Source organism: Chrysemys picta, chromosome 16, assembly GCF_011386835.1.
Source record: "Chrysemys picta bellii isolate R12L10 chromosome 16, ASM1138683v2, whole genome shotgun sequence".
Taxonomy (NCBI): domain Eukaryota; kingdom Metazoa; phylum Chordata; order Testudines; family Emydidae; genus Chrysemys; species Chrysemys picta.
The window spans coordinates 23,280,295-23,304,284 of NC_088806.1; the positions used below are offsets into that span (position 1 = coordinate 23,280,295).

General features: G+C 49.6%; 1 protein-coding gene across 1 annotated transcript; it reads left to right on the plus strand.

The window, feature by feature from the left end:
- The first annotated feature begins 53 nt into the window (after nt 1–53).
- Nucleotides 54–23,767, plus strand: LOC101947238 (zonadhesin-like). The gene is made up of 29 exons (XM_005303721.5): nt 54–69; nt 152–265; nt 519–692; nt 1,448–1,603; nt 2,606–2,726; nt 3,155–3,372; nt 4,118–4,369; nt 4,732–4,923; nt 6,093–6,317; nt 6,997–7,146; nt 7,319–7,422; nt 8,015–8,232; nt 10,067–10,287; nt 10,595–10,741; nt 11,547–11,711; nt 12,154–12,305; nt 12,604–12,772; nt 13,637–13,745; nt 14,899–15,044; nt 15,981–16,106; nt 17,040–17,219; nt 17,426–17,650; nt 18,375–18,501; nt 19,477–19,676; nt 20,115–20,327; nt 21,100–21,245; nt 21,795–21,922; nt 22,911–23,043; nt 23,420–23,767. The coding sequence occupies exons 1-29, from the start codon at nt 54–56 to the stop codon at nt 23,765–23,767; spliced, it is 4,875 nt and encodes a 1,624-aa protein (XP_005303778.5).
- The last annotated feature ends 223 nt before the right edge of the window (nt 23,768–23,990 follow it).

The window sequence follows — 23,990 nt, forward strand, 5'->3', positions numbered from 1 at the left end:
ACATGCATAGGGTGGAATTTCCAACCATCTGGTGCATTTCACAAAATGTGGTGATGAAGGTCATGTGCTGTAAGTACCTAGCGAGAAGGAGAGGTTGGGACATGGGAGTGAGGCTCTTTCTGCTGCTGTATGTTCCTTTGCCTCTCTCAAGTTCGGTCCTTTCCATTAGCAGGGTCAGAAGCTTCACCTCGCGGGTCCTTCAGGCTATGCCAAGCAGGAACGTTTTGTCCTGGTGGTTCATCTCTTCCTATTCCCTGTACCCCAGGTAGGAGAGGATATATTATTTTTTGCCAGAGAGACCAAATTTTTGACACAAACCCTTCCCCCACCTGCCAAACTCCTCTGACTATCCCAGTCTTGTGCTGTCACTACTAGACCGCTGCTGTCTCCCATTTACTGTTGCTTCAATGGCCTGTATGCGATGACATTATTGCAGCTCAAATGCTTTGGGAATCTAGTGGGACAAGCACAGAGACATGGAGCCTGAATGAGGATCTCCCTTCTGTTTCCTGTTCTAGGCTCGTACTGTGCATCTGCAGAGCTGGCTGTGCCATCTGGTCCCTGTGATGCTGGCTTTTACTGCACTAGGGGGTCCACGCTCCCCAACCCAACAGATGGGGCAGTAGGAAATATTTGTCCTCCAGGCTACGTGTGTCCCCAAGGAAGTTCTTCTCCATCTCCATGTCCCCCAGGTAGATCAGACAACAGCTGCTGGGTGCCCTTCTTTCCTTTGACCGATGCCTCGTGGGACACCTGAGTTCCTGACATTGTTTTAAAGCCCCTTGCTGTGTGGCGCTGAAGCATGCCCCAGCAGTGCCTAAGGGGCAGCTTCTGTCAGCACGGGATCTTAGCTTTCACTCTGAGGCTGTTAAATGAGGAGCATCCAGCCCTAAATGTGCCCCCAATAACAGCTATGCTCCAGGAGGTGGAGAGATGGCTTTGCCAAGCCACTCTGGGAAAATGTGGCAAAGCAATGGGGAGCCGAAAACATTTAAAATCCTCCGTTTCGGTTCCGTTCCCTACAAACAACGGGAACTGGTCTTTCACACCTTCATTAAAAACGCATAAGGATTATGGCAAGGGGAGGGAGAGAGAGAAACACTTTTTGGATTGCTTAGTTTCCTGGTATTGGCCTGTAGATATTGTAAACCAGAGCTACTCCTCCTTAGGTAGGACCAGAATGGATATAAACTACCCAGCAACTAGCGCTCAAATGCCACCTCCTAAACCATCACATCACAGGGAAGACTGGGACTGCACTATCTGTGAGGTCCACCACAGCCAATGCTCATACACTATTCGCTTCAGCATCTCCTGGCCAGAGAGGCTGGGACTAGACTTGCGGAGAGCTCTCCCTCCAGCTTTTCAGCGCTCCTCCCCACAGGGATATCCAGGCATGTCCAGGATGCTGGGAGAATGTTAGCATGGATTTTTTTTTCTTTTCGAGGCTCTTTTTTGGCCCATCATGGTGGCCAATCAGCACAAGATTGCCGGCCCTGTTTAGCAGGATGGTTCTGCTCCCACCGAGGTCAAAGTACACCAGAGGGGCGGTGTAAGGAAGGCTGGTTTTGCCCAGAGGGGTCTGTATCAGGACTTAATCCAGGTAGGAAAGTTCTTGGATGACCCTTCTCATAGGGAAATGAGTGAAAGTAGCAATAATGGAAATGTTCCAAAATTGCTAGTTACTGTGAGATATGTCCCTTTAAGTCCTGTACCCAGCTTAGCCAAACAGGGGAGCTGTGAACAGTTCTGATAAAGCCACCTAAGCACTATCGCCAGTTGCTGAGCTGAGCTGGGAGTGAATCTGTATGGTTGTCCAGTTTGTTCATTGTTATTTCTATTGGGGTAGCACTTTGCAGCCCCAGTTGTGGACCAGGACCCCTTTGTGCTAGGTGCCTGACAAACACAGAACAAAGAGGCAGTCCCGACCCCTCAAAGACCTTACCCTACCCATGGCTATAATTATGCAAAGATTATCCCTTTGTGTTCATGGACTGGAACAAATGAAACAGAGGAAATCCCTGAAGAATCCATCTCAAGTTTTTCATAAGGCCCATTGTGGGTCAGGACTGGACTTCGAGAGCTTTAGGGCAGTGGCTCTCAAACTTTTTTACTGGTGACCCCTTTCACATAGCAAGCCTCTGAGTGTGACCCCCCCGAGAAATATATTAAAAAAGTGTTTTTAATTTAACACCATTGCAAATGCTGGTGGCAAAGCAGGGTTTGGAGTGGAGGCTGACAGCTCGCAACCCCCCATGTAATAACCTCACGACCCCTTGAGGGGTCCCGACCACCAGTTTGAGAACCCCTGCTTCAGGGTATACTCCGCCCCCAGTGAAGTCAGAGGAAGAATTTCAATGGTCGTTGGAGTTGTTCCTTATTGAGCACCTTGTAGGCCTCCAGCCTGGCTGGATGTGTCTGATAAAGCTGTTAACATACCCCAGATTCTCTTCAGTTCTTCATGAAACATTCACGGTATTAAATCTGTGAGTTATTTCCCTTTGACACTGTCCCTTACTACACCTGGCCATTACAGCCCTATACAGCAGCACTCAGAAGTTATGCACAGTCTCAGCATTAATCCAATCCATTCTCTTATTCCTAGATTATATATGTCCTGTTGGCCACTATTGCCCCACAGGCAGCCCAGAGCCCAAACCCTGTCCCTCTGGGAAATACCAGGACCAGACTGGTCAAAGCCTGTGCAAGACGTGCCCAACAGGAAAGTAAGTGGAATGCATTTAGCCTGCTCCAGTATCCTGGTTCTTCTACTGGGAATTAGCATAAGAATTCCCCTCTTGATGATTTGCCTTGGGCTGCTCTGTTATATCCTTTGATATACATGGCTGGTCTCCTTGATCATGTCCTTGTATCTCCTTCCGTCTGATTATATCCATTTCTGTATTGTAAGCCCTTCATCACAGAGTTGTCATCCTGTAGACATGTCTCCAGAGAGGTGCAAAATGGTCCCAAAGATAACAGCTTCCCCCAGACAGGTTTCATCTGAGTCCTTCATTTGTTTCCTGAAGGGCATTCTACATTGCCTTGTTTTGCAGTCACAGACTACAGGTGTTGCATGGAGAATGGCCCTTCTCTATCCTGGCAGAATTGTGGGCTGTGACAGTTTAATTTCAACTTGGCCTTTTATTGGTAGGTTCTGTGGCCCAGAAGTCCAAATCCAAGATCACAATGAGACCTTTTCACATGGAATGATCAAGCCAGCAGATTGCCCGGCTGGATACTACTGTCTCTCAGGAACTAAAGCTGCCAAGCAGTACCCATGCCCCCAGGGCACCTTCAGTAACCAGACTGGGCTGAGCAATTCTAAGGACTGCAGGGCTTGCCCTGGGGGAAAATTCTGTGCAGATGCAGGTAAGGAGCAGACCAGTGGAGATTAGCTTCCCTGTTCAGGCTGGGAAGATCCTGCAGTTTGTCTTGGAAGGTCCAACTGAACTTGGAATGAAGACAGTAGGTCTTGATTTCATGCATGAGAGAGAAACCTCAACAGGAAATGTGGCCTTAGAAACTAACCCCCTGATTAGCTTGTTTCAACTGGTATACTGTTTGCACATTGAATATACTTATCCTTGTTTAGTCGCTGTCCTGCACTGTTGTGTTGTGACGCTATGTCCTGGTAAACCGCTGTTGTGCTTCACTCCAGAAGTGGCCACATTTCAGCAGTGGGTGAAGCCATCTCTGCACAATCTTTTGGGGAATTTTTGGAGCTGAAAAGTGCTCTAGATATAAAAGATCCCAATGTCATTATAAAACCTTCATCTCTGCAAGCTAGACAGAGATGGGCAAAGACAAAAATGGTTTTGGTTTGGCCAGACCCGGTTGGTGAAGGATTACAAATCCTGAACCAGAGGTGGTTTGGGTGTGGGATTAATTTATCCTGTATTCTCTCTCCTTGGTTAGGTGGATGTCAGGTTCTTTGTTAGCCCCATTTCTAAATGCCTCTGTGGATAAATCATAGTGTGGTGTAGGAGCAGGAGAGCGCTGCATGGGGCATTAGACACTGAATTAATCTAGATGCCATGGCTTGGCCATTTTTTGCAGCCCTGAGCTTGTGAACTACATAACGCCTGTTTTTTGTTTTTATCCTCCCCCGCACCAGGCCTCTTGACCCCGAGTGGCCCTTGTTTGCCCAGGTATTACTGCATTTTGAAGGCACATGTACCTAATCCTGTTAACGATGAAACTGGAGACTTGTGCCCAGCAGGACACTTCTGCCCACTGGGTAGCAGCAGCCCAGTGCCATGTCCCACTGGCACCTTTCTACCCCAGTCTGGGATGGCATCCCACAATGCTTGTCTGCCCTGCCCTGGGGGGAAGTTCTGCCAAGGAGAAGGGTTGGCCAGCATTTCAGGTGAGTAGTATACATCATGGATGTGTATGTATGAGATTCGTGCCATTGTTTTTATTCCACAGCATCACCAATCGGTAGCTAACCTAGGAATGGGTCTGTCCCATTACAATTTGTAGGGCACCAAGATGCTGGGGAGAGTCAAGTTCTGAATCCTGTTCCAGTTTGGATCAAATGGGAACTAAACTTGGAAGATCCCCAGCCAGACTAAAAGCTGGAAGAGACAGAAATCTCAAAAATTGTGAATTTAACAGCTGGATTTCTAGACAAAAACTCTCTGGACAAGACCAGCTAAGCCACCAACCCACTGACATTTCTGAGATTCACATTTCTTAGTCTTTTTCCTGAAATTCTCTGCTTTGCAGGAACCTGTCATGCTGGGTATTACTGTGATATGGAATCCACACGGCCAGACCAGAAACGCTGTCCAGCTGGATCCTACTGCCCCAAAGGCACAGAGTCCCCAATCCCATGTGGTGCTGGAAGCCTCAACCCACATGGTGGGAAATGGCACTCAACAGACTGTCAGCCCTGCCCGGCCGGATATTTCTGCAGTGGTATGAGTCTTCATCAGTGTTGTTTGATGTTTGGGGAGGAGGAGGTGGAGTAACAGACAAGTGGGAGTAGATGCTCTTCCCAGCTTTATTTCCTGTAGATTTGTCTTAACAGACATTCCAGGATCTATCCTGTTATAACTGCAGATAATCACATTAGCTCATTAGCCCATTTCCTTTGGCCAGTGTAGGATGGTTCCCTGCAGGGTATATGTCCAGCCTAGTTTTACTTGTCTTCCAACACTTCTTTGGGTGCCTCTTCCAGGCTCAGACATTTCACCATTCAGAAGGGTTTCTTGGTATGACAATGGTTTCCTTGGCTCAGCTTCATCCAGTTTCTCTTTTCTACCACCTTGGGCCAGTCACACTTCCTCTGCCCCCTTGGGGTTTAAACCCCTTAAAAAGCTGCTGGTGCTTGTTACCACGTTGCCCACATGCTCAGTGCCAGGGTCATGAATGAAATGTCTGGTGTGGCTCAGTAAAGTGAGGTAGCATAGGAACTTCTTAATATCATAAATAAAGACCCAACAGAAAGACAAAGGCACTGTATGATCTCGATGCCAGAGATGTCTTCCCCATACTCCAGGGACATGAAATAGCCTGGCGGGCAGGTGTTTGACACTGGTTAGCAGCCATGATCTACTGTAAGTGAAGGATCATATTACTGCTCTGAGATAGCTACTACTGTTCGGGTGGTATGCACCTTCTGTCTGTTTACCCAGGCATTTATTTGTCCCCTATCACTGTAATTAATATCTGAGCACCTCACAAGCATTAACTCACTTACCCTCCTGCACCTGGCCTGCAAGATACAGCAGGATTACTGTCCCCATTTCACAGATAGGGAACCAGGGGTGAAGTGGCTTGCCCAAGTTCACACAAGGAATTTGTGGGAGAGCGGGAAATGAAACTCAAACCTCCTAGATCCCAACTCAGAGCTGTACCCAGGACCCCATGCTTCCCCAGGACAGCTGCTGCATAGCAGAGCTGTGCTTTGATTGGTGCAGTGACTGGCTTGCCTGGGTGATGCAGTAATAAGCATCTGTCTTTCTGAGGCTGGATTTTCACTGTGGAGAACATTTGTTTCCTGATTTGAACTGGGCATGTGATGAGGCCATACACCTGAGGGATAGGATGGGAACCAAAAGGGTCTTCTTCTTCCATAACTGCAGGGCTAGGAAAAACTGCTGCAGAGGGACTGTGCTCTGCTGGTTACTACTGCCCGCCAGGCCAGACCTCACCCACTCCTCTCTCCTATCGCTGCCCCCGTGGCTTCTACTGCCCTGCAGGATCTGCCATTCCCATGGCCTGTGAGAGGGGGACCCACCAGACACAGGAAGGGAAAGAATCATGTGACATCTGCCCAGCAGGATTCTTCTGTGAACCAGCCAGCAAAAGTGAGGGGGTGCTGGGGAGGGCTGTGCTTTTTGATGTAAGGGGGCGATGTCTGTTGCTGGGGGAAGACTGAGAACAGTGTCTTCCTGATAAGCACAATGGGGCAAGTTCTCCTCCGAGACCCACAGGTGCAATTCCCATTGACTTCAGAATGTCCTTATTCACTTCAGTAAGCCTCTGCCAGGTGGGCACTGCATGCATTGGTATAGCAGGGAAGGGTGGCAGGTCAGTTCCGCCACTGGGTGAAGGAGAAATACACCTGTTAGAGTGTCAAGCAGCAGGCCAGAAGGGGTGGGACAACACTAGACCATTTTTGCCACGCTCAAGCCACAAAGCTTTGCAGCCAGACAAACATAGCAACGTAATAATGATGATGGACATTCCTGTAGCACCTCCAATTCAGAGAACCCAAAGCACTCAGCAAGATTTACTTACAATGAGCATTTCACCCATTGCCCTGACTCTGCCCAGTCTTGGGAGGAAGATGGCAGGCAGCCTCTACACAATGCTCAGTGAATTTAGGACTAGAACTGAGATATCCTCCATTTAGTTGAGCCAGCAGGGGGTCAAGAAAGGCTTAATGTTCTGGTAGGAGTTTAGGGTCAACATATAAAAACTCCCTAGTCACAAGAGAAACAATCATGAAATCTCCAGAGCAAGTTGCCATTCTTTGTGTTCTAGGTTCTGGGACACAGACTCCCAGACTGTGCCCTAAAGGGTATTTCTGTCCACCCAGTACCAGCTTTGGTACAGAACATCCATGTCCAAGGGGTACATTTGGACCCAAGACTGGTGCCACTGATGAATCTGACTGTGAGCCCTGCCCAGCAGGTAAGTAAAGGTCTGGCACAAGTAATCTATAGAGCATCTGAGGGAAGACTTGGGGGAAAGATGAAAGGTCAAATTCTGCCTTCAGTTACTCCACACTGACTTTCTCAGCAGATACGACATAGAGGAGACCTGGAGAGCCCCTGACTTTGGATTTCTTTTCTGTTAATTTCAGGCACGTATTGCTCATCTACAGCACTGTCCCAGCCATCGGGGCTTTGCCACTCCGGCTATTACTGCACCCAGGGAGCCATCCACCCAGCCCCCATCAGACACAAGGTGAGTGAATGCTAAGGGTTGGCTGCCCACCATGGTATCCCCAAAGCAGTGATCTTGGGTTTGGACTAGGGAGTAAAGGCTTCTAACCTATTAATAATAATAACCCTATAATGTTGTAGAGTAATCACTCCCAAACACTCCAGTAATGCCCGTGGAAGCTGCAGTGTTTGTGATTGTTCCAGCAAAGTACCATGATGTTTCAGATGTTGTGGGAGAGCTCCTTGGTATTTGGAGGCAGCTCCATTCCTAATAAATTCTGAGAAGAGTAGGCGGTAGCCTGGCTGCCGAGATGTGATGATGCCTTGGAATCAGTCACTGCCATGTCTTTATTCCTGCACCTCTCATATCGGTGCTGTGCTGCCTAGAAACCCCACTGGCTAATTCATGGCACAAACGTTGGCCAACGTTGGACCAGCCAACATTCCAGGAGCCCCTTTTAAGCCAGGCCAGTCCTGCAGTGAGAGCTCCAATGGGAGCAGACCTGCAGCGCTCAGCTCACATCCATGCTTTCCAGTCTTTCTGCAGCACTAACTGGGAAACCTGTGTTTCCTGGGTGTTAATTTTCTCTTTCTCTCTATTTTTTGTTTCACAGGTGGAATCTGCTGGCCTACCTCTGCCTGGAAATGACATCTGCCCTCCTGGGCATTTCTGCCCCAGTGGCACAAGCCATCCTATGCCCTGCCCTCCTGGAACCTACTCCACCTCCCTGGGCCTGGGAGCAGAGGAGCAGTGCCAGCCCTGCCCAGCGGGACAGTACTGCAGCCAGGCAGGATTGTCTGATCTGTCCCAGACATCGCCGTGTAGTGCAGGGTGTGGCAGTGTGATCATTCTCCTTTTTGTATTGGCAAACTGAGACCTGCAGGCCTCCGTTGGAAGTAACATCGGGGCACCCAATAACACCTCATCATTGACAAATAGGGGCACAGGACTGAGATGACCCAGTAGTTGGGTAATAGGATATAGAGCTTTTGCCTCCTAGGTCACCAGTTAGAATCCACCCCAAATTGATACTCATCAAATATTATTGCCATTAGGTGGCTACTCACTGACCTATGCAAAAGGCATTTGTGATATCAATCCAGTTCTGTGGGACAGGAGTTCAAACCAAGAAAGACATTGGGTCTGAATCTCTGTTGTCCTGCACCTTGTGTGTAATCGTTTATATCAGCTGGATGTAACTTGCAACCACAACACCTGAAACACCTGGTTCATTGTGTAGCCTTCTTTGCACTGGTGTAAATGACTGCTCAAGATGCAGGGCCACAGCAAGTCCGGCCCCGTGACACAATTGGCCCTCTTGTTGACAATCTCCAAACAGATGTCAAGGATTAACTGAACCCCAGTTAATCCTTCTCTCCCCTGGAGGGGTGCTGGTCCTTTCAGGTCAGCTATGAAGCCTGCACTTGGTCTGTCTGTTCTGTAGATGGTACAGAAGCCTTAAATCTCCATGGCTGTCAACCTTATGCCTTCCACCAGCATTAAATTAAATACAGAGATGTATGGTTTGCTACAAACTCATGATTTAGCCCAGAGAGTTTGCCTTTTGTGATGCCCAAGTAATGTATAATTTGTCAACACAGAACATTTTCTTTTTGTTTTCCTTTCTCCTGCATTAAACTCTTCTCGCACAAGGGGGTGCACTAATCAATAAAAAGGGAACATTACACTCCAAGAGGCTGCAGATGAAAAAATGCTGTTAGGCCATTGCTCATCCATCTCACAAACATCCCTTACAGTGAGAGACTAAAAACGCTCCATGTATTTAGTTTATTGAAGAGAAAGTTAAGAGGTGACTTGATCAGGTGACAAGCACCTACATGGGGAGAAGCTGGACCCCATTTGGTATGAGAGACGGCTTCTGGCAGAACAGCCTCTCTGAGGGAGATTGGGAAGTCAGTCCCCCTTTGACCTGAGGTTGTTCTCCTTTAGGGCATGCTGCAGGGTCCATGTGGTCTCCTTAGCCCATAGGAAGTTGGGAGAGGTTGTGGGGGAATGAGGATTTAATTGTCCGGGCTTATTAAATGCTTGTATGTATTTAGTGATATCCATAGGTAATTACTGGAGTCTGTTTTCTGTATCAGATATAGCTTAAAGAAATTGTTAGGGGTGCCCACGCTTGGAATTGGTGTTCTGTGGTGCAGTGCAGCAGAAATGTGACTCAGTAATAAATAAATAAAGTTAGGCACCCAAATGAAAGTGGCCTGATTCTCAGTGGTTGTACCCTTACTCTGACTGAAGACAAGGGAAGCTGAGCAGTTTAGCCCTGTTCATTTAAGTAAAAACCTCAGTTTTGAAAAAAGCAATTTCCAGACCTGTCAGAGCAGAAAGCCCTGTTTGTCCAGATTGGGGGCATGTTGTGGGCACTAAGGTACATCTACACTGAGTGCTGGAGGTATATTTTTAGCACAATAGCTGGATCAGAGCTAGCGCGGGTACGTCTGCTCAAGCTGGAATGTATACCAACAGCTGCAAGTGTAGCCATACCCTCAGTTGCAGTAGCAGAAACAAATAGATGTTTTACCAGTCATTTGCACCGAAAAGAAAAATTCCCAAAGGTGCCTAGCCCCCCACTCCCTTTCGTCCATCAGAGCGGTGCTGGGAGGCCCATTTTTCAGCTCTTTGAATTCTCTCCTCCCACTCACAGGTATGTTTGTCATGAAGGAAACTCTGCTCCCTGCCCTTCCAATGGGATTCATGGTTACAAATGCCCCAGTGGTTTCTACTGTCCTACTGGCACCAGACTGGAGATACCCTGTGAGCCAGGCACTTTCAGCCCTATGCCTGGAGCAAGCACCTGCCTCCCTTGCCCGGCTGGTATGGCCTGCAGACATGCTGCCACTGTGGAGCCAGTCAGCTGCCCCAGAGGTAAGGAATCCAGCTGTACAGCAGAACCCTTAACCCAAGACGGGAAGGTGCAGTGTGTGAGGGGGAGCCCATAGAAATGCACACAGCTTCCCTTTGCTGCTCACCCACCCTGGGCACCAGACCCAGCAGTGCCTTCCTTCCTTTTAAGGGCAGTAAATAGTCCGAATGACCCCAGTGCTCATGGGGTGGAATCCTGGCTGTGTTGAAGATAATGGGAGTTTTGCCATTAACTATCAGTGGAGCCAGGTTTCCAAGGCAGGTGCTTTGTCTGATGAGGCATGCCTAATTCACCTCTTTGTATTTACAGGTTACTATTGTCCAGCTCGGACTGCAATGCCCCTGCCATGCCCTGAAGGTACCATGAACACCCTGGAGGGGGCACTGTCCCCCGCTGCATGCAAACTGTGTCCAGTGGGGAGGTACTGCAGGGGGGACGCTAACTGGGAACCAGATGGTAAGTTGTCCTGGTAGATCCAGGCACTGGAAGTCCTTGAGGCTTTCTCCTGCTTCATGCGAGGAGGGCAGGGAGTGGGGCTTTCTGAGCTGGATGAGGCCAGGAGGTGGTGGAGATTCCTAAAAGATCGGCGGAAGGGAGTTAAAGGAACCCCCCACACCCCTCCCTCTCTCTTACTCTCATTCACTCCATCACTCTGTTAATCAAGTTGGTGTAAAGGGATTTGGATCTGTCATCTCGAGTCCTTTAGCTTCCCCCTCCCAATTCCTTTTCTTGTCTCCCTTCTCTCTCTTCTTTCTTCCTGCTCTCTCTCTGTTCCTACTCTGTCTCCCATCTCTTTTCTTTCTAGCCCCCCAGTGCTCTCTCCTTCTCTGCCGTCCCCTCAGCTCATCTCTGTCTCTCTCTCTCTAGCACAGAGCAATTAAGATGATGCCAAGATGCAAAGGTTTGAGTTATGAAGGAAGAGAGGAAAAACTGAGCTCATTCCAGAGGACAGAGTCACAAGGGGAACCAGGAGAGGAAAGAAAGGCCTGGGGGTGTCAGGATGAATGATTGGTGGGGGCGAGAATGTAGAGACTGGGGGATGGGAGGTCAGTCTAGAATAGAAGGGCCCAGGGAGTCAGAGGATGGAGGTGACGATATAGGGGAGTATCCCTGGTGGATACTGTAGAGGAGACAGTAGAAAGCTGCTTTTGTCCTGGGCCCAGCTGTCTAGTTCTGGGGCTGGGGTAGGTACTTCCCCTGACCCCGCTGGAACTAAGTGCCATGGGCTGAGCCCTGAGCACCCTCTTTTTCCCAATGGCAGGTCTGTGTTCAGCCGGCTATTACTGCTCAGGAGGAGCTGCCGATGCCGTCCCGCACAGGACACCCAGGCTCCCACTCAATGGGCCCTGTCCACCTGGACACTACTGTCCGGGGGGCACTCAGTTCCCGGTCGCCTGCCCAGTGGGCACCCTGAATAATGCCACAGGTGAGTGCGGCTCCCCTCATGGATTTCTCCTGGGATCCACAGAGCAGCAGGGTCTAATTTCTGGTTGCACTGCATATGGTAACAAATCTGTAGCTACCTGGGAACATTATGGTGGTCACAATGCTGGACACCAGGACCGCTAGGAAAATCCAAGACAACACCAAAGATGCAACTCAGACCTGTCAGCTACAAAAGCACAGGCCCCTGTCACTTGAATTAAGGGAGATTCTCCCTTAGTGGTCAGCAGTATACTGCCTGTGACACACAGTAGGACAGTTCTATTTACAGCCAGTTGGGGGCAGCGGTGTGCATCCTGGCCAGCTGATTACAATATAATTATCATAGCAAACACAACATTGATGTTACTGTGGTTCAGATGAGCTCTTCCTCCCACATCTGCCATTCCCCTGTAACTCTAGCTCTTCCCACCCCCACAACCCAGGTGGCTCCTCCCAGGACAGCTGTGTGCCATGCTATCCTGGATTCTTCTGTGCTAGCATCGGTCTGAGCTCACCTACAGGACCCTGTGCTGCGGGTTTCTACTGCCCAGCGAACTTCAGCTCCTTCAGCCCCACTGCATTCCTCTGCCCCAAGGTACTGTCCTCTGGCCGGGATGAGAAGGGGGTTGGGTCTCCATACCCATTCAGTCTTTGCCACCTCTGCCAGGATTGCCCGCTGGTGACAGCCAACAGTGTCAGTTAACATTAAGGCAAAGAGTTTCCAGCTTTCATGTGGAGAGAAGCTGCAGAGGCCACGGGCCCAGGCCTGGCCTCAGTTAAGTCAAGAGGAATTTTGCCACTTGTTTCAGCAGCTCCAGTAGTTGGCCCTACAAACAGACCCTGAATTTGTTGAATCTCTGTGCATTTCTCTTCCTTCTGTTTCTGATTCCTAGGGTCACTTCTGTTCCTCTGGGTCTGCCCATCCAGCCCCCTGCCCCACCGGGGAATACCAGCCAAACAGGGGTTCTGAGTCCTGCATTCCTTGCCAACCAGGCTTCTACTGCCAAGAGGCAGTTGCAGGAGACCCCCAACCCTGCCCTCCACACACCTACTGTCCTGAAGGTATGTATGGGATAGTCCTTCACACGCACAGTAGCACACGCTGGCTCATACTGCTCTCCTGGCCTGGCTGTATAGCATGTGCCAGTACATGCCCTTCCCCGCCACATCGCCACTGCTACTTCCCCTTCCACTCCTTGTCCCTTCCCTGCTGGGTATATATCTTCCCATTGGTCCTATGTCAGTGCATCTCACTACAAGCAAGGAGGGATTCTTCTAAAGGCTGGGGAATGGGGGAGTAGAAGCAGAGCAAACCATGGGCCATACTTACCTTTCCCTTGTACCTGATGGAATCATTTACATCTGTGTGATGTGGATGTAAAACATTATGCAATCACAATGCACTCCCTCTGCACTAGTATGAATGACCAGGTGCCAGGCAGGCAAGAATCAGGCCCCTTGTGCATACCTTCCTCCAAGCTGGAGGGGAGGGAGAGAAGAAGTGGTGTAAGTATGTGTGAGACTACAAGCCGAGAGCAGGCTTGGGGGAACGGCCCTGGGGCGTGAACAGACAGGTAGGCACCAAGCAGAGCCCTTCTTCATTCGGTGATGCCTTCAGTTCAGGGTGCAGGTGTTTGCTCCTAAGGGCTCTGCAATGTCCTCTGCACTGATCAGACCCTGATAGCCTGGAGCAAATTCCATGTCAGCACAGAGCATGTGAATAAGTATGCCCTATGAGTGAGAGCCTGCTGGTGACGCGGCTGGTTTTGTCACCCTGACAATGCCTGTGCAGCTACATGAGACAGAACTTCCCAATTCAAAAGAGTAGAGTCACTGCAAATAATGGGCTTCCTGCATGACAGAAGTACTGTAAAGCATTTCCAGGCCCTCTCTGGCTTTATATTTACTCTCATGTTTCTGTGTTAGGTACACTGGTTCCTTCTCCGTGTCCCGATGGCACGTTCACCCCTCCAGACATGACTGGCCTCAGGGAGGAGAGAGAATGCCTGGCCTGTTCACCCGGTCACTACTGCAGGTCCTTATTCTGCCTGTTGCCTCTGTAGTTTCAAGTTGGAGCTAGTATTCTTCCTCCCTGCCCTAAACAGTTGGGCTGCATTGTTGTGCGTGGTTGAGCAGCTGCTTTGTTCCACCCCAGAGGTGGCTGTACTTCAGTAGTCAGTGAAGTGACCCCAGTATACATACTGAAAACTTTTACTCCAGCCCAGATTGTGCCACTGAGAGCTGTGTGGAGGGAACCCTCCACCTTTGCCTCTGTGCTGTCCTGCTTTGGATGCTGTCTCCAGTTTCCTGAGACTCTCCTTGTTCTTGTGCTACGAGAGAGGGAGAGCATAAGTGCCAGGTCTCCCTTCTGTAAACCATTTGTTATTGTATAGACATTTATCATGTCATGACAGACATTACCACAAAATTTAGGAACACCCTTCGGAGTTTCCTCGGGCAAACTGAGGACTCAGCTGGGACAGGCTGTTCATTTTATTCAGCCTCAGGTACGGAAAAGAATTTCTGCAGATCATTCCTGCTCGCAGAAAGCAAGTGAAAATCATTCTGCTTAGCACTTCACTGGCTCTTTATACGAACAAAGAGCTTAATAGACATTAGCTATTTAGTGCACAATAGCCTCATGGTGTGGGGTCTATCGAGATGGGCTTCAGGCACAAACTTTGTAGGCAGAGGTGAACTTCCCAAACCATTGGCAGTGTTAGGCTGCAGTGTTTGAGTTCAGACCCATCTCTCAAGGATAGTACGCATTGTCAGCCCATCGTACAGAGGGGACGGATGACTGAGGCAGAGAGAGATGATGGGTAATGTTTTCAAAGGCATCAGAGTGACTTAGGAGCCTAAGTCCCATTTTCAAAAGTGTCACTTGGGAGCCTGGGTCTCACTGAACTTCCTTGTCAATTATACCTGAAGTGTCTTGTCCAAGGTCACGGAAAGGGCCTGTGTCAGAGCCAGCATTCCAGCGCAGGAGCCCACCTCCCCTCTAATCTCTGTCTTTATGAAATGGGGGCCCAGTCCCTCAGTCCACCTGCACCTTTTAGGGCTACAAAGTTCTCAGTTTGCCAGTAATGGGTACATTGCAGGCAGGGTCCAACATATGAGCTAGTGTTTGCATGAAGCACATCTCCAGCAGCTTCCCATGTAAATTCCCACTGCTTTCTCTACACCAGGGGCGGGCGGCTGGAGGGGAAGTGTGCTGCTGGGTACTTCTGCCAGGCCGGGAGTTCTGAGTCTACTCCCCAGGGCCATGACTTTCCCTGGAGCTCCCTGACAGAATGCCGCTGGGGGCAGGTGCGTGCGGGTCTCTGCCCAGCAGGTGAGTGAAAATCACAGTGGTATGTAAAGTGTACAGTAGATATCTGGTTTTAACCAGCCAGGGACTCTGAATGAGCAAGTGTCTGATATCTCTGCATGACCTGTGCTGACCCCTGCTTTGAAGGTCCCATCAGTTTAGGGTGAGTAAAGGGGATCTTTATCTGTATTGAAAGTGCTGCATTCATTAGTGCCTCCTCATCCGCTCCTTCCATTTTCCTGATTTCTGAACAAAGACATGCCTGACCAAAAATCCCAGATCCAAGCAATCCCGGTGTCCAAACCCGGAGCCCGGCTGAACTTTATGCCTCAGCCCCAGTCTAGCTCCAATGACTCTTGTCCTGGTAAGTGCTGCCCTAAGGGGCTGAGCAAGCTGTCTGCATGCTGTTCCCCCTTCTGTGCTGAATTCAGAGCAAGAGCCTTGAGTCCTAAGCTCTGATCTTCCATATGATCATTCATCATGCTTTGCCCTTTGGTTATTTCTTGGAGTGCCTTGGTGTCGAAAGGGGACATTGAATTAGTGTTTTGCATGGTCGGTTTTGGCTTTATCACCCCCAAACTGTCCACCTTGGGCTGGAGATGGGGTCCCAGAGTGTGGGCTCTTCTGGCTCAGCTGCCAGGGGAGATAACCGGCCCTATAGCCTTAGTTTTATGTTGGAGCGGGACTCCTGGAGCTCTGGACTCTACCCACTGTCAATTCTTACCTCTGTGACTTGTCAGGTGATGCTAATGTCAGGAGGTGGTTAATGGAACATAATGATGCCAACGTCTGCTGGTGCAAATTCACACTGCTGGGTTGTTGGCCTGGCAAGCTCTGAAGGTGACTGTTTTTTTCTCTTCGTGCGAACAGCTCACCCACAGCTGCTAATGCTGTATCAGAGGGAGATAGCCACGGAGTCACCTTGCCCAACAAAAGGGACATTTTTTGTTTCTCCGTTAGGTTTCTACTGCCAGGAAGGCTCCGAGGTGCCCACGCCATGCCCCCCCAACACCATTGGAGCTATCCCAGGGGCAAGGCGGAGAGAAGACTGCCTGCCCTGTCCACCAGGCCACTGGTGTAAAGCAGGTTGGGACTCGGGAGATAGTGGGAATAATTGATTATGTGTCAGAGAGGAAAGTGTGTGTGTGAAATCAGTGAGCCAGTCAAGCTGGTACTGATGTAGGGGTTTGGAATGTGAAACACAGGAAGCTTGGACAAATCCATGGTCCAGCCGGTAAGGTACCCTGTCTTCATCAGTGAGTGACCAGTGCTGGATACTGCAGAGGAAAGAATAAATACACACTTTATTCACCTTATACTTTTTTATTAGTATTAATTTTTATTTTTTTATTAAGCTCTCTAAATGTAAGCAGGGCTTTATAATCTAGAGCAGTGGTTCTCAACCAGGGGCACACGTACCCCTGGGGATACAGAGGTCTTCCAGGGGGTACATCAACTTATCTAGATATTAGCCTAGTTTTACAACAGGCTACATAAAAAGCTCTAGCGAAGTCAGTACAAACTAAAATTTCATACAGACAATGACTTGTTTATACTGCTCTATATACCATACACTGAAATGCAAGTACAATATGTATTTTCCACGTGATTTATTTTATAATAATATGGTAAAAATGGGAAAGTAAGCAATTTTTTTCAGTAATAATGTGCTGTGGCACTTCTGTATTTTTATGTCTGATTTTGTAAGCAAGTAGTTTTTAAGTGAGGGGTAACTTAGGGGTACGTAAGACAAATCAGACTCCTGAAAGGGGTACAGTAGTCTGAACAGGTTGAGAGTCACTGATCTAGAGAGGGGCCCCAAACCAAATTCAGTCTCCAGTTCCCCTATGCTCTGTAGTTCTAATCTTTCAGAGAGGTGTGCTGTTTGTGGCTGGATTCTGTCCGTGTGGGTGTTTGAATAGAATCCAATGCGAGATGTCCAGGAGGAGGTTGGGGAAGAAGGTTCTGGCTGGAGAGAGAGAGTACCTCTGCTGATGCTCCTGTTTTCTGTTTGTTCAGGGGATCCAGTGACCTATCCGTGCCCCCCTGGACACTACTGTGGCAGCGTGAATCTCACCGAGCCCATCACTCTCTTGGCACCTCAGCAATGCCCTGAGCACACTTACCGCACAGCTCCAGGGGCCCAGAGCCTGGCAGATTGCCAGCCTTGCCCCCCAGGTTATCTCTGCCAAACACCAGGTGAGCTGCCAGCTGAGGGCCAAATATTGCTGCCGTGGAAGTCAGATGCAAATCTCCCATTGCGGTGGGATCAAACCCTGAGACAGGAGGGGGTCGAAATTCCAGGGTCTGCTGCATGACCCCCTCATGTTCACGGCGGTGATAGAACCTGTGCAACTTGCCACTATTTCCCTTCACTGCCCTTCTTTTCATTCTGTCTCCACCAGGCCTTACCAGTTTTGAAGACTACCTCTGCCCCCCCGGATACTGGTGCCCAGGTAAAGGGGACAGGCTTTTATGCCCTCCTGGTACCTTCAGGACCCAGCCTGGTGCAGCATCGTTGGAAGAGTGTGGCCCCTGCTCTCCTGGCTATTATTGCCCGGACCCAGCAGAGACGGGGCTGCCCAATGTCCAAGGAGCTCTTTGCCAACCCGGCTACGAGTGCCCACCAGGTGAGATGCCCACGGTACTTGTTTTTCGCCCTTTTTCTGCACAACACTGCGCACGATGGCTCCTGATTGTAGCAGGCAGGGGTGGCCCTGCGATCGCTTCCTTGCAGTGAGTCTCATGGGGGCCGCTCACCCTGAGGTGACATCGCGGGCAGGCTGAGCATCCTGAGGCCCTACCTGGTTGTCACCCACGGAATCCCATGCTCAGTTTTGCCGTGATTGTGACACCCAAGCAGAATGAGCTGGGACTGGAGAAGAACAGGTGCCTTGCAGCAGCCAGACATGAGCCAGTCCCTTTCTGTGTTCAAGTTTAAGTTAATAGGCAAGTAGATGGACTTCCAGCAAATGGGTCTGTGTCCTTCAGTGAACAAGGTGGGGCATATAGGGATGGTACTTTCCTCCCTGGCTCTATAGACCACAGAAGTCCCTCGCCATTCTCACAATGTCCCCCCACCTCCTGTCAAGGTCAAATTTTTTCCACTGATGGTAATTCATGTTAGGAACTCTTACATCTTGTTCAGTGTTATCCCTCCGTCTGTTCCTTGGCTGGCCATGAGGTTGGGCACCATAAGGATGTTCTTCCATGAGACACTTAGCTGATCTGTCCTCCATCATCCTAACCACATGTCCTGCCCACTGAATGATCACAGGGTTTAAATATCCCCCCATCTCCTTCCGCTGCTCCCTGGGAATGTCACGTTATCACCAGTTCTTATGTCCCCATCAGGTTCAGTGAATCCAACCATATGCAGGGGTGGCTCCTATTGTGGGCTGCGCACAGGGGTCCCTTCCATGTGTCCAGGTGGATATTATTGTCCGGAAGGATCATCCAAGTACAACATCCCCGAGCAGCTGTGAGTATAGAGCATTCTTGGTGAAGGCAGTACTAGGGTCCTGGCAGCTCTGTATACTCTGAAATCCACCTACTGTAAAATCAGAAGGTTTTAGTCACAACCTTCATGCATTTTGCAAATGTTTCAAAATTATTTCCCATCACAATCGCAGATTTTGGAATAGTAGGCCTTCAACTATTGGGGCCAGTTAGGGTGATCCTCAGTTTGTAGCAGTCTGCCTGAGGTTGGGGGTGGGGGGGAGGGGAATGGGGCAGGGAGAAAGAATTTGGCCTGATGAGACCCCCTTTAAATTTGCACTGAGCTAACCTCTGAATTTTTATTTTCCTGTTTTTGGAAATTCATTCTGGGAAGTTGTAAAATGTAGAGTTGCATGTCCACATGGTATCTGTATACACATGCAAAACAGAGTTTGTGTATGAGCCGTGACTTTGTAATCCAGAACTGTGTGCTTAGAAATGTGTGAGCATTTCCAAGGGTTCCGATTTAAATGGTGCTTTTGCAAATTTAGTATGATGTGTTACTTTCACATCCAGTCCAGTATTGCTAGTGCAGCTCAAGGTCATTCTGAATATATCTGTGCAAAGCGTCACTCCATGTAGTTCTGGGGTTTAGACAGCTGTCAGTGTATTGGAACCTGCTTTCAGGGAGTTGTGATATGGTGAAACTCTGTTTAGAGTGTAGCGACAGAAGCTTCGCTGCATTTGAATGGACTTTCACTGATTCTATAAAGACGCATCACTCCATTTGAAGCCGGTTCCATTCTATCACTTTTCTTAAAATGTAGCAATTATCTTCTCCCAGGTAGGCATTTAACTGCTGCTTTCCCAGGCGACTTTTTCTCCTCCCTCTCCTCCTCTCCGTTGCCTGTATCCTAGGATGCTGTGAAGACTAGTTCCCTTCCAGCCTGGCCACCAGGAATTGCAGCAAAGTTCTTTTCCCATTCACCTGGCTTCCTGCCTTTGTCTCTCCCTTTAGGTGTGTGTTCCCCTATTACTGCCCCCCAGGCAGTGCCCATCCACTGCTCTGCAAGGGAGGCTACACAGCCCTGAACGTGACCGGCCCAAGGGACTCCTTTGAGAAATGCTGCAGGATTTGTGATCCGGGCACCTACCGTAGTGACTCCCTCCTCAGCCCATCCTGCCAGCCCTGCCCATCAGGCTTCAGCTGCCCCCAAGGTAACTGAGCAGGGACTCTGTGGAATAGAAGGCTGGGGCAATATAGGGGACATGGCTGTCAGTCTGGGTTGTGGGAGGGCTGGTATATTACAGGGGATCCCGCTGTGAGTCTGGGTGTTAGAGGGCACTCAGGACTTGCCAAGCGACACTGTTGGCTTTCAGAGGAGAGGAAGACTCATCTTTCAGACAGCTGATGGCAGGTTTCCACTGGGATCCTTTGTTAAGCATGCCGGGCACATGAGCTACTTGTGCAGGGCACGGAGAGCCTCACGCATACACCACACTGGGTGCCACTGGCTCCATCCCAGTTGAATAATTTCATCCCCTTGCCTGTCTCCAGAATTGCACTGGGCTGGGTCCTTTCCATTCTGTCCAGTGTTTCCCCAGTGGAGGGGACAGCAGTCGCTGTGTCTGACATGCCCCTGTTGCTTTCCCCAGGCAGTGCAAGTTATCTCCAGCAGCCCTGCCCCAGGGGGTATTACTGCCCTCCCCTGGCACCTGCACCCATGCCCTGCCCCCCAGGGACCCACGGCAACAGCAGCCTGGCAAAGCAGCCCGAGGAATGTCATGCCTGCCCTGCTGGCTCCTTCAACCACCTCTATGCTCAGGCAGGGTGTTTCCCGTGCGGGAGCTCTTCCTCCTCACAGCCAGGTGAGTCACGCCTTGTGTAGGGGAAGCTGGCTTGCTTGGTTAGAGAGTGGTGGTAAAACACCAATCCGTTGGCCTCTGTGCTCATTATGAATGACTTCCTCAACCAGGAACAGGACAGCCCACTGGGGCCTCTTTGATGCTCTGTGTTTGCCTCCGACCCCCAGCTGCCCCCTGGTCTGTCCTCTAGCTGAGACTGAGTGCACGGCCTTCAAACCTGCCTCCTGCCCCACACAAACTATGGTAGCTGAGGGGATTTAGTCCCATTGGGTACAAGCGGGAGGGAAGAATAGATAACATGCCGGGGTCTGCCTTGCTGCATAACTCTAGCATTTCAAGTCGTCCCTAGTGGGCTGGGACCGGCGATCCACAGAGCCCTCAGCTGGCCCCATCCTGACCCAGATGGCTCAGTGGACAAGTTAAAAGAGAGCTTGTCTATCTGCCGCTTCTGAAAACCCCCAGCTGGGCCCCTCCTGCCTCTCAGTGCGAAGGATCCTGCCACAGGAACTTCTGTGACCATAGTGTTGAGACTGCATAAGGCAGCTGAATCAAGCTCGCCCCACGCCCCTCCACATAGCTGTATCAGCTTTCCAAGGATAAAGTGACTGTGCACTTGGGTGTGTCCATAAAGTCAGCAGGTACGCCATGGAACCATGGGGAACAGATGACATGGGACGAGTTCCCTTTTTGAGGGCACAGTTTGTTCCACAAAAGATGCTCCCTTCCATTGATTCGCACACCTAATTCCTTGGCACTGTTGCTGTTGTCTCCGAAGGGGCTAGCAGCTGTAGCTGCCATGGGCTGAACCGGGCTTTTCAGGAGTCAGATGGCTCTTGTATCTGCCAAGCAGGGTACGTTTACTATGACGAGAGAGGCAAGAAAAATTCTGACACCAACAGTGACCAAGACTGCCAGCCTCAGGTAAGATTGTTGCAGAACAGCCCTTGTGCGCACTGAAACTGAATGGCTCAGGGGATGGGTAATGTAACATATGAGGGGATGGTGCAGTGGTTAGAACACAAACTTGGGACTCGAGTCTGGGATCAATTCCCTGCTCTGCCGCAAAATCCCTCTGTGACCCTCGACAAGTCTCTCTGTGCCTCACTTCCCACTCTGTGAAATGGGGATAATACTTCTCTCCCTCCCCAGCGGGTGTTGTGAGATGCTTATGTATTATGGTAATAGAGGCCATATCTATGGAACTTATGTCTCTGGGATTGTCTTTATGGCACATTTCAGTTAGAGCTGGTTGGAGAACTGTAATGGAAGTGAAATTGGTCTTATTCTTCCTCCCTGTGTTCTGACCACTACTTTTTGTAACAGTGTTAAGTGGGTAAGAGGTTACCCTCTGAATCCTGGAGTTCGGCTGTTGGATGGGGTGGGGGAGACAGTTCAAGTGATGCCATGGCCATGGTGTAACGTTAGTGCTTGTCCCTATCTCACATGTGTGTTCTCACATTGTTGTTGCAGGTGGAGGAGCGCTGTGCTCCCGGGGAAGTCCGTCTGGCATCCACACGTAAATGCATTTCCCCCGAACTATATGACTGTTCTCCCTTCTGTGGTGCGCTGGGCGGAGAACTCAGTGCAGAGTTGGGCATGTAAGTCTCACTCCAGTCTCCTATTATGAAAACTCTGGCTAGCTCAGAGTATCACTCCCACCCTAGACGGGCTGGGTGAGATGGGGGTCTCTCCAGGGCAGGGCTGAGTGGGTATGAAAACTTTCCCCTTGCTGGACTTTTTCTGTGGATAAATGTTGGCCTTAGGTCTCCGTCTCCATTCACTAACACTGACTTCGCTCTGCTAAATGAAGAAGCATAAATACAAGGCACTCACATTTTCAAAAGTAACTAATAATACGGGTGCCCAACTAGAGACCTCTGAAAGGGACCTGATCTTCAGGGGGCGAGTGAGCAGCACTTTGAGCTGTCTTAAGTTGGTCTCTCAAAATCATTAGTCGCTTATGAAAATTAAGACCAAAACTGATGATTAATTCAGAGTTCATTCCTCATTCATCCTTTTAATGGAGCTGCTTCATTTTGGGTCTAAATCACTTTCATGGTTTCAGGTAGAGGCTCTTGAATATAGAAGTCAATCAGTATCTGTAGGACATTACCCTGTTCTGTGTGGGTGAACTGCTGTACCTCAAAAACTCCTCCAGAGAGTAAAAAAATAGATTGCATAGAAACATAGCAGGAGAGCACTGAATCAGTATGTACGTTGCTCTCACCTCTCCTTGCTCTCAGCAAAAAGTCTGGAAGGGATACAAACCTTATGCTTCAGGACTTAAACCAATATCTATGAGAGACCAGGATGAAACATAAGAGAGAGGGCAGCTTATCCCGCGTCTGCCTGCTGCAAGGTTCTTACACCTTCCTATGAAGCACCTGGTACTAGCCACTGTCTGAGATACTGCAGTAGATGGACCTTGCATGTGATCGACTCTGGCAATCCCTGTTTTCCACTTTTACAGAACTGACCACCTGACTGTACAGATTATAGAATAATGGAGCTAGTCTAACCATCTGCATCTTGCAGCTGCTTGCCCAGGGACTGTATGTAACCAAGACCCTTTCTCTCTTTGGCAAGGTGTCGCTGTGAGCAGTACGTCTCCGCTGAAGAGCTGTGTGACCGAGAGTGCTTGCTGAACACCCCACAGATCTCTCTGAGCCTTGGCATCCATTCAGAGCTCCTCCTGAGTGTTGAGGAAGGAGAGGACAGAGTGAGTAGAGACAGGCTGGGCCCTGCTTCCCAGGTGGTGTGAGGCTGGAGAGACCTAATAGATTGCAGCCAGGTAAGGGGATTGTGCTGAGTTCGAAGGTAGGGTGTTGGTGTGATGTGGAGGAGCCAGACTGTGCACAGAAAGAGGGTGTGGCTCCGTATTGTTCAGAGGACGTGGAATACGGAGAAGGTGAGAGGATGGTGAATCCCTATGGAATGGTAGTGACTGAATGTTGTGGGGAAGAATCACTAAGACAGTCACAGGCAGATTAATTAAAGGTAGAGGTGGGGCTGGAACATGGGAGGAAGCCTGATTCCAAGGTTAATAGTATCACTGGTAATTCTCTGTCCCCCTGAGGCCCTGCCCTGTTTTGCAGGAGGTGACAAACATTCTGGGCCCAGATGAACACGTGCAGAAGAGCCAGCAGGTGCATTTGGTTCTGTTTGGCTCCACTGGGGTATTTGGTTTCATTATTTCCAGCACAGACATGCTGGATACATTCCTCACAGGTGAGACGCGAAAACTCGGTAAAGATGAAGAGTCAGCAAATAACCTTAGGTTTCCTATGAGCTACATGGGGCAGAGGGAATTTGTTTTCAAATGCACCATATTACACAAGGGAGTTCTCATTTTACAGGAAATCTTGAATGTGACCCTGTGTTCAGAGGGACATTCATTGGCTACACTTTCAAACCCCTCGGGCACCTGGGAATTAAGTAGTTGATAGTTATGAGATCACTCCAGCCTTCCAAGAAACTTGTGGAGGATTCTGTATCTTCGCAGATCAATGCACTGACGAGAAAGGGCCTGATGCTTCTCTCCCACCAGCAGACTATTGATTTCAGTTGGGTCACTCCTGGTTGACACTGGTATCAGTGAGAGCAGAGTTGGGCCCCCAGAGCAGAAAGATGGGAGGAAAGTGGCTTTACATTGTCAAGGGGTAGGTG

Bases quoted from the DNA above. Each gene is read 5' to 3' on its own strand.
- LOC101947238 (XM_005303721.5), top strand. The intron at 17,651-18,374 runs GTGAGATGCCCA...TGTCCCCATCAG, and splicing joins CGGCTACGAGTGCCCACCAG to GTTCAGTGAATCCAACCATA. The intron at 20,328-21,099 runs GTGAGTCACGCC...TTGTCTCCGAAG, and splicing joins CTCTTCCTCCTCACAGCCAG to GGGCTAGCAGCTGTAGCTGC.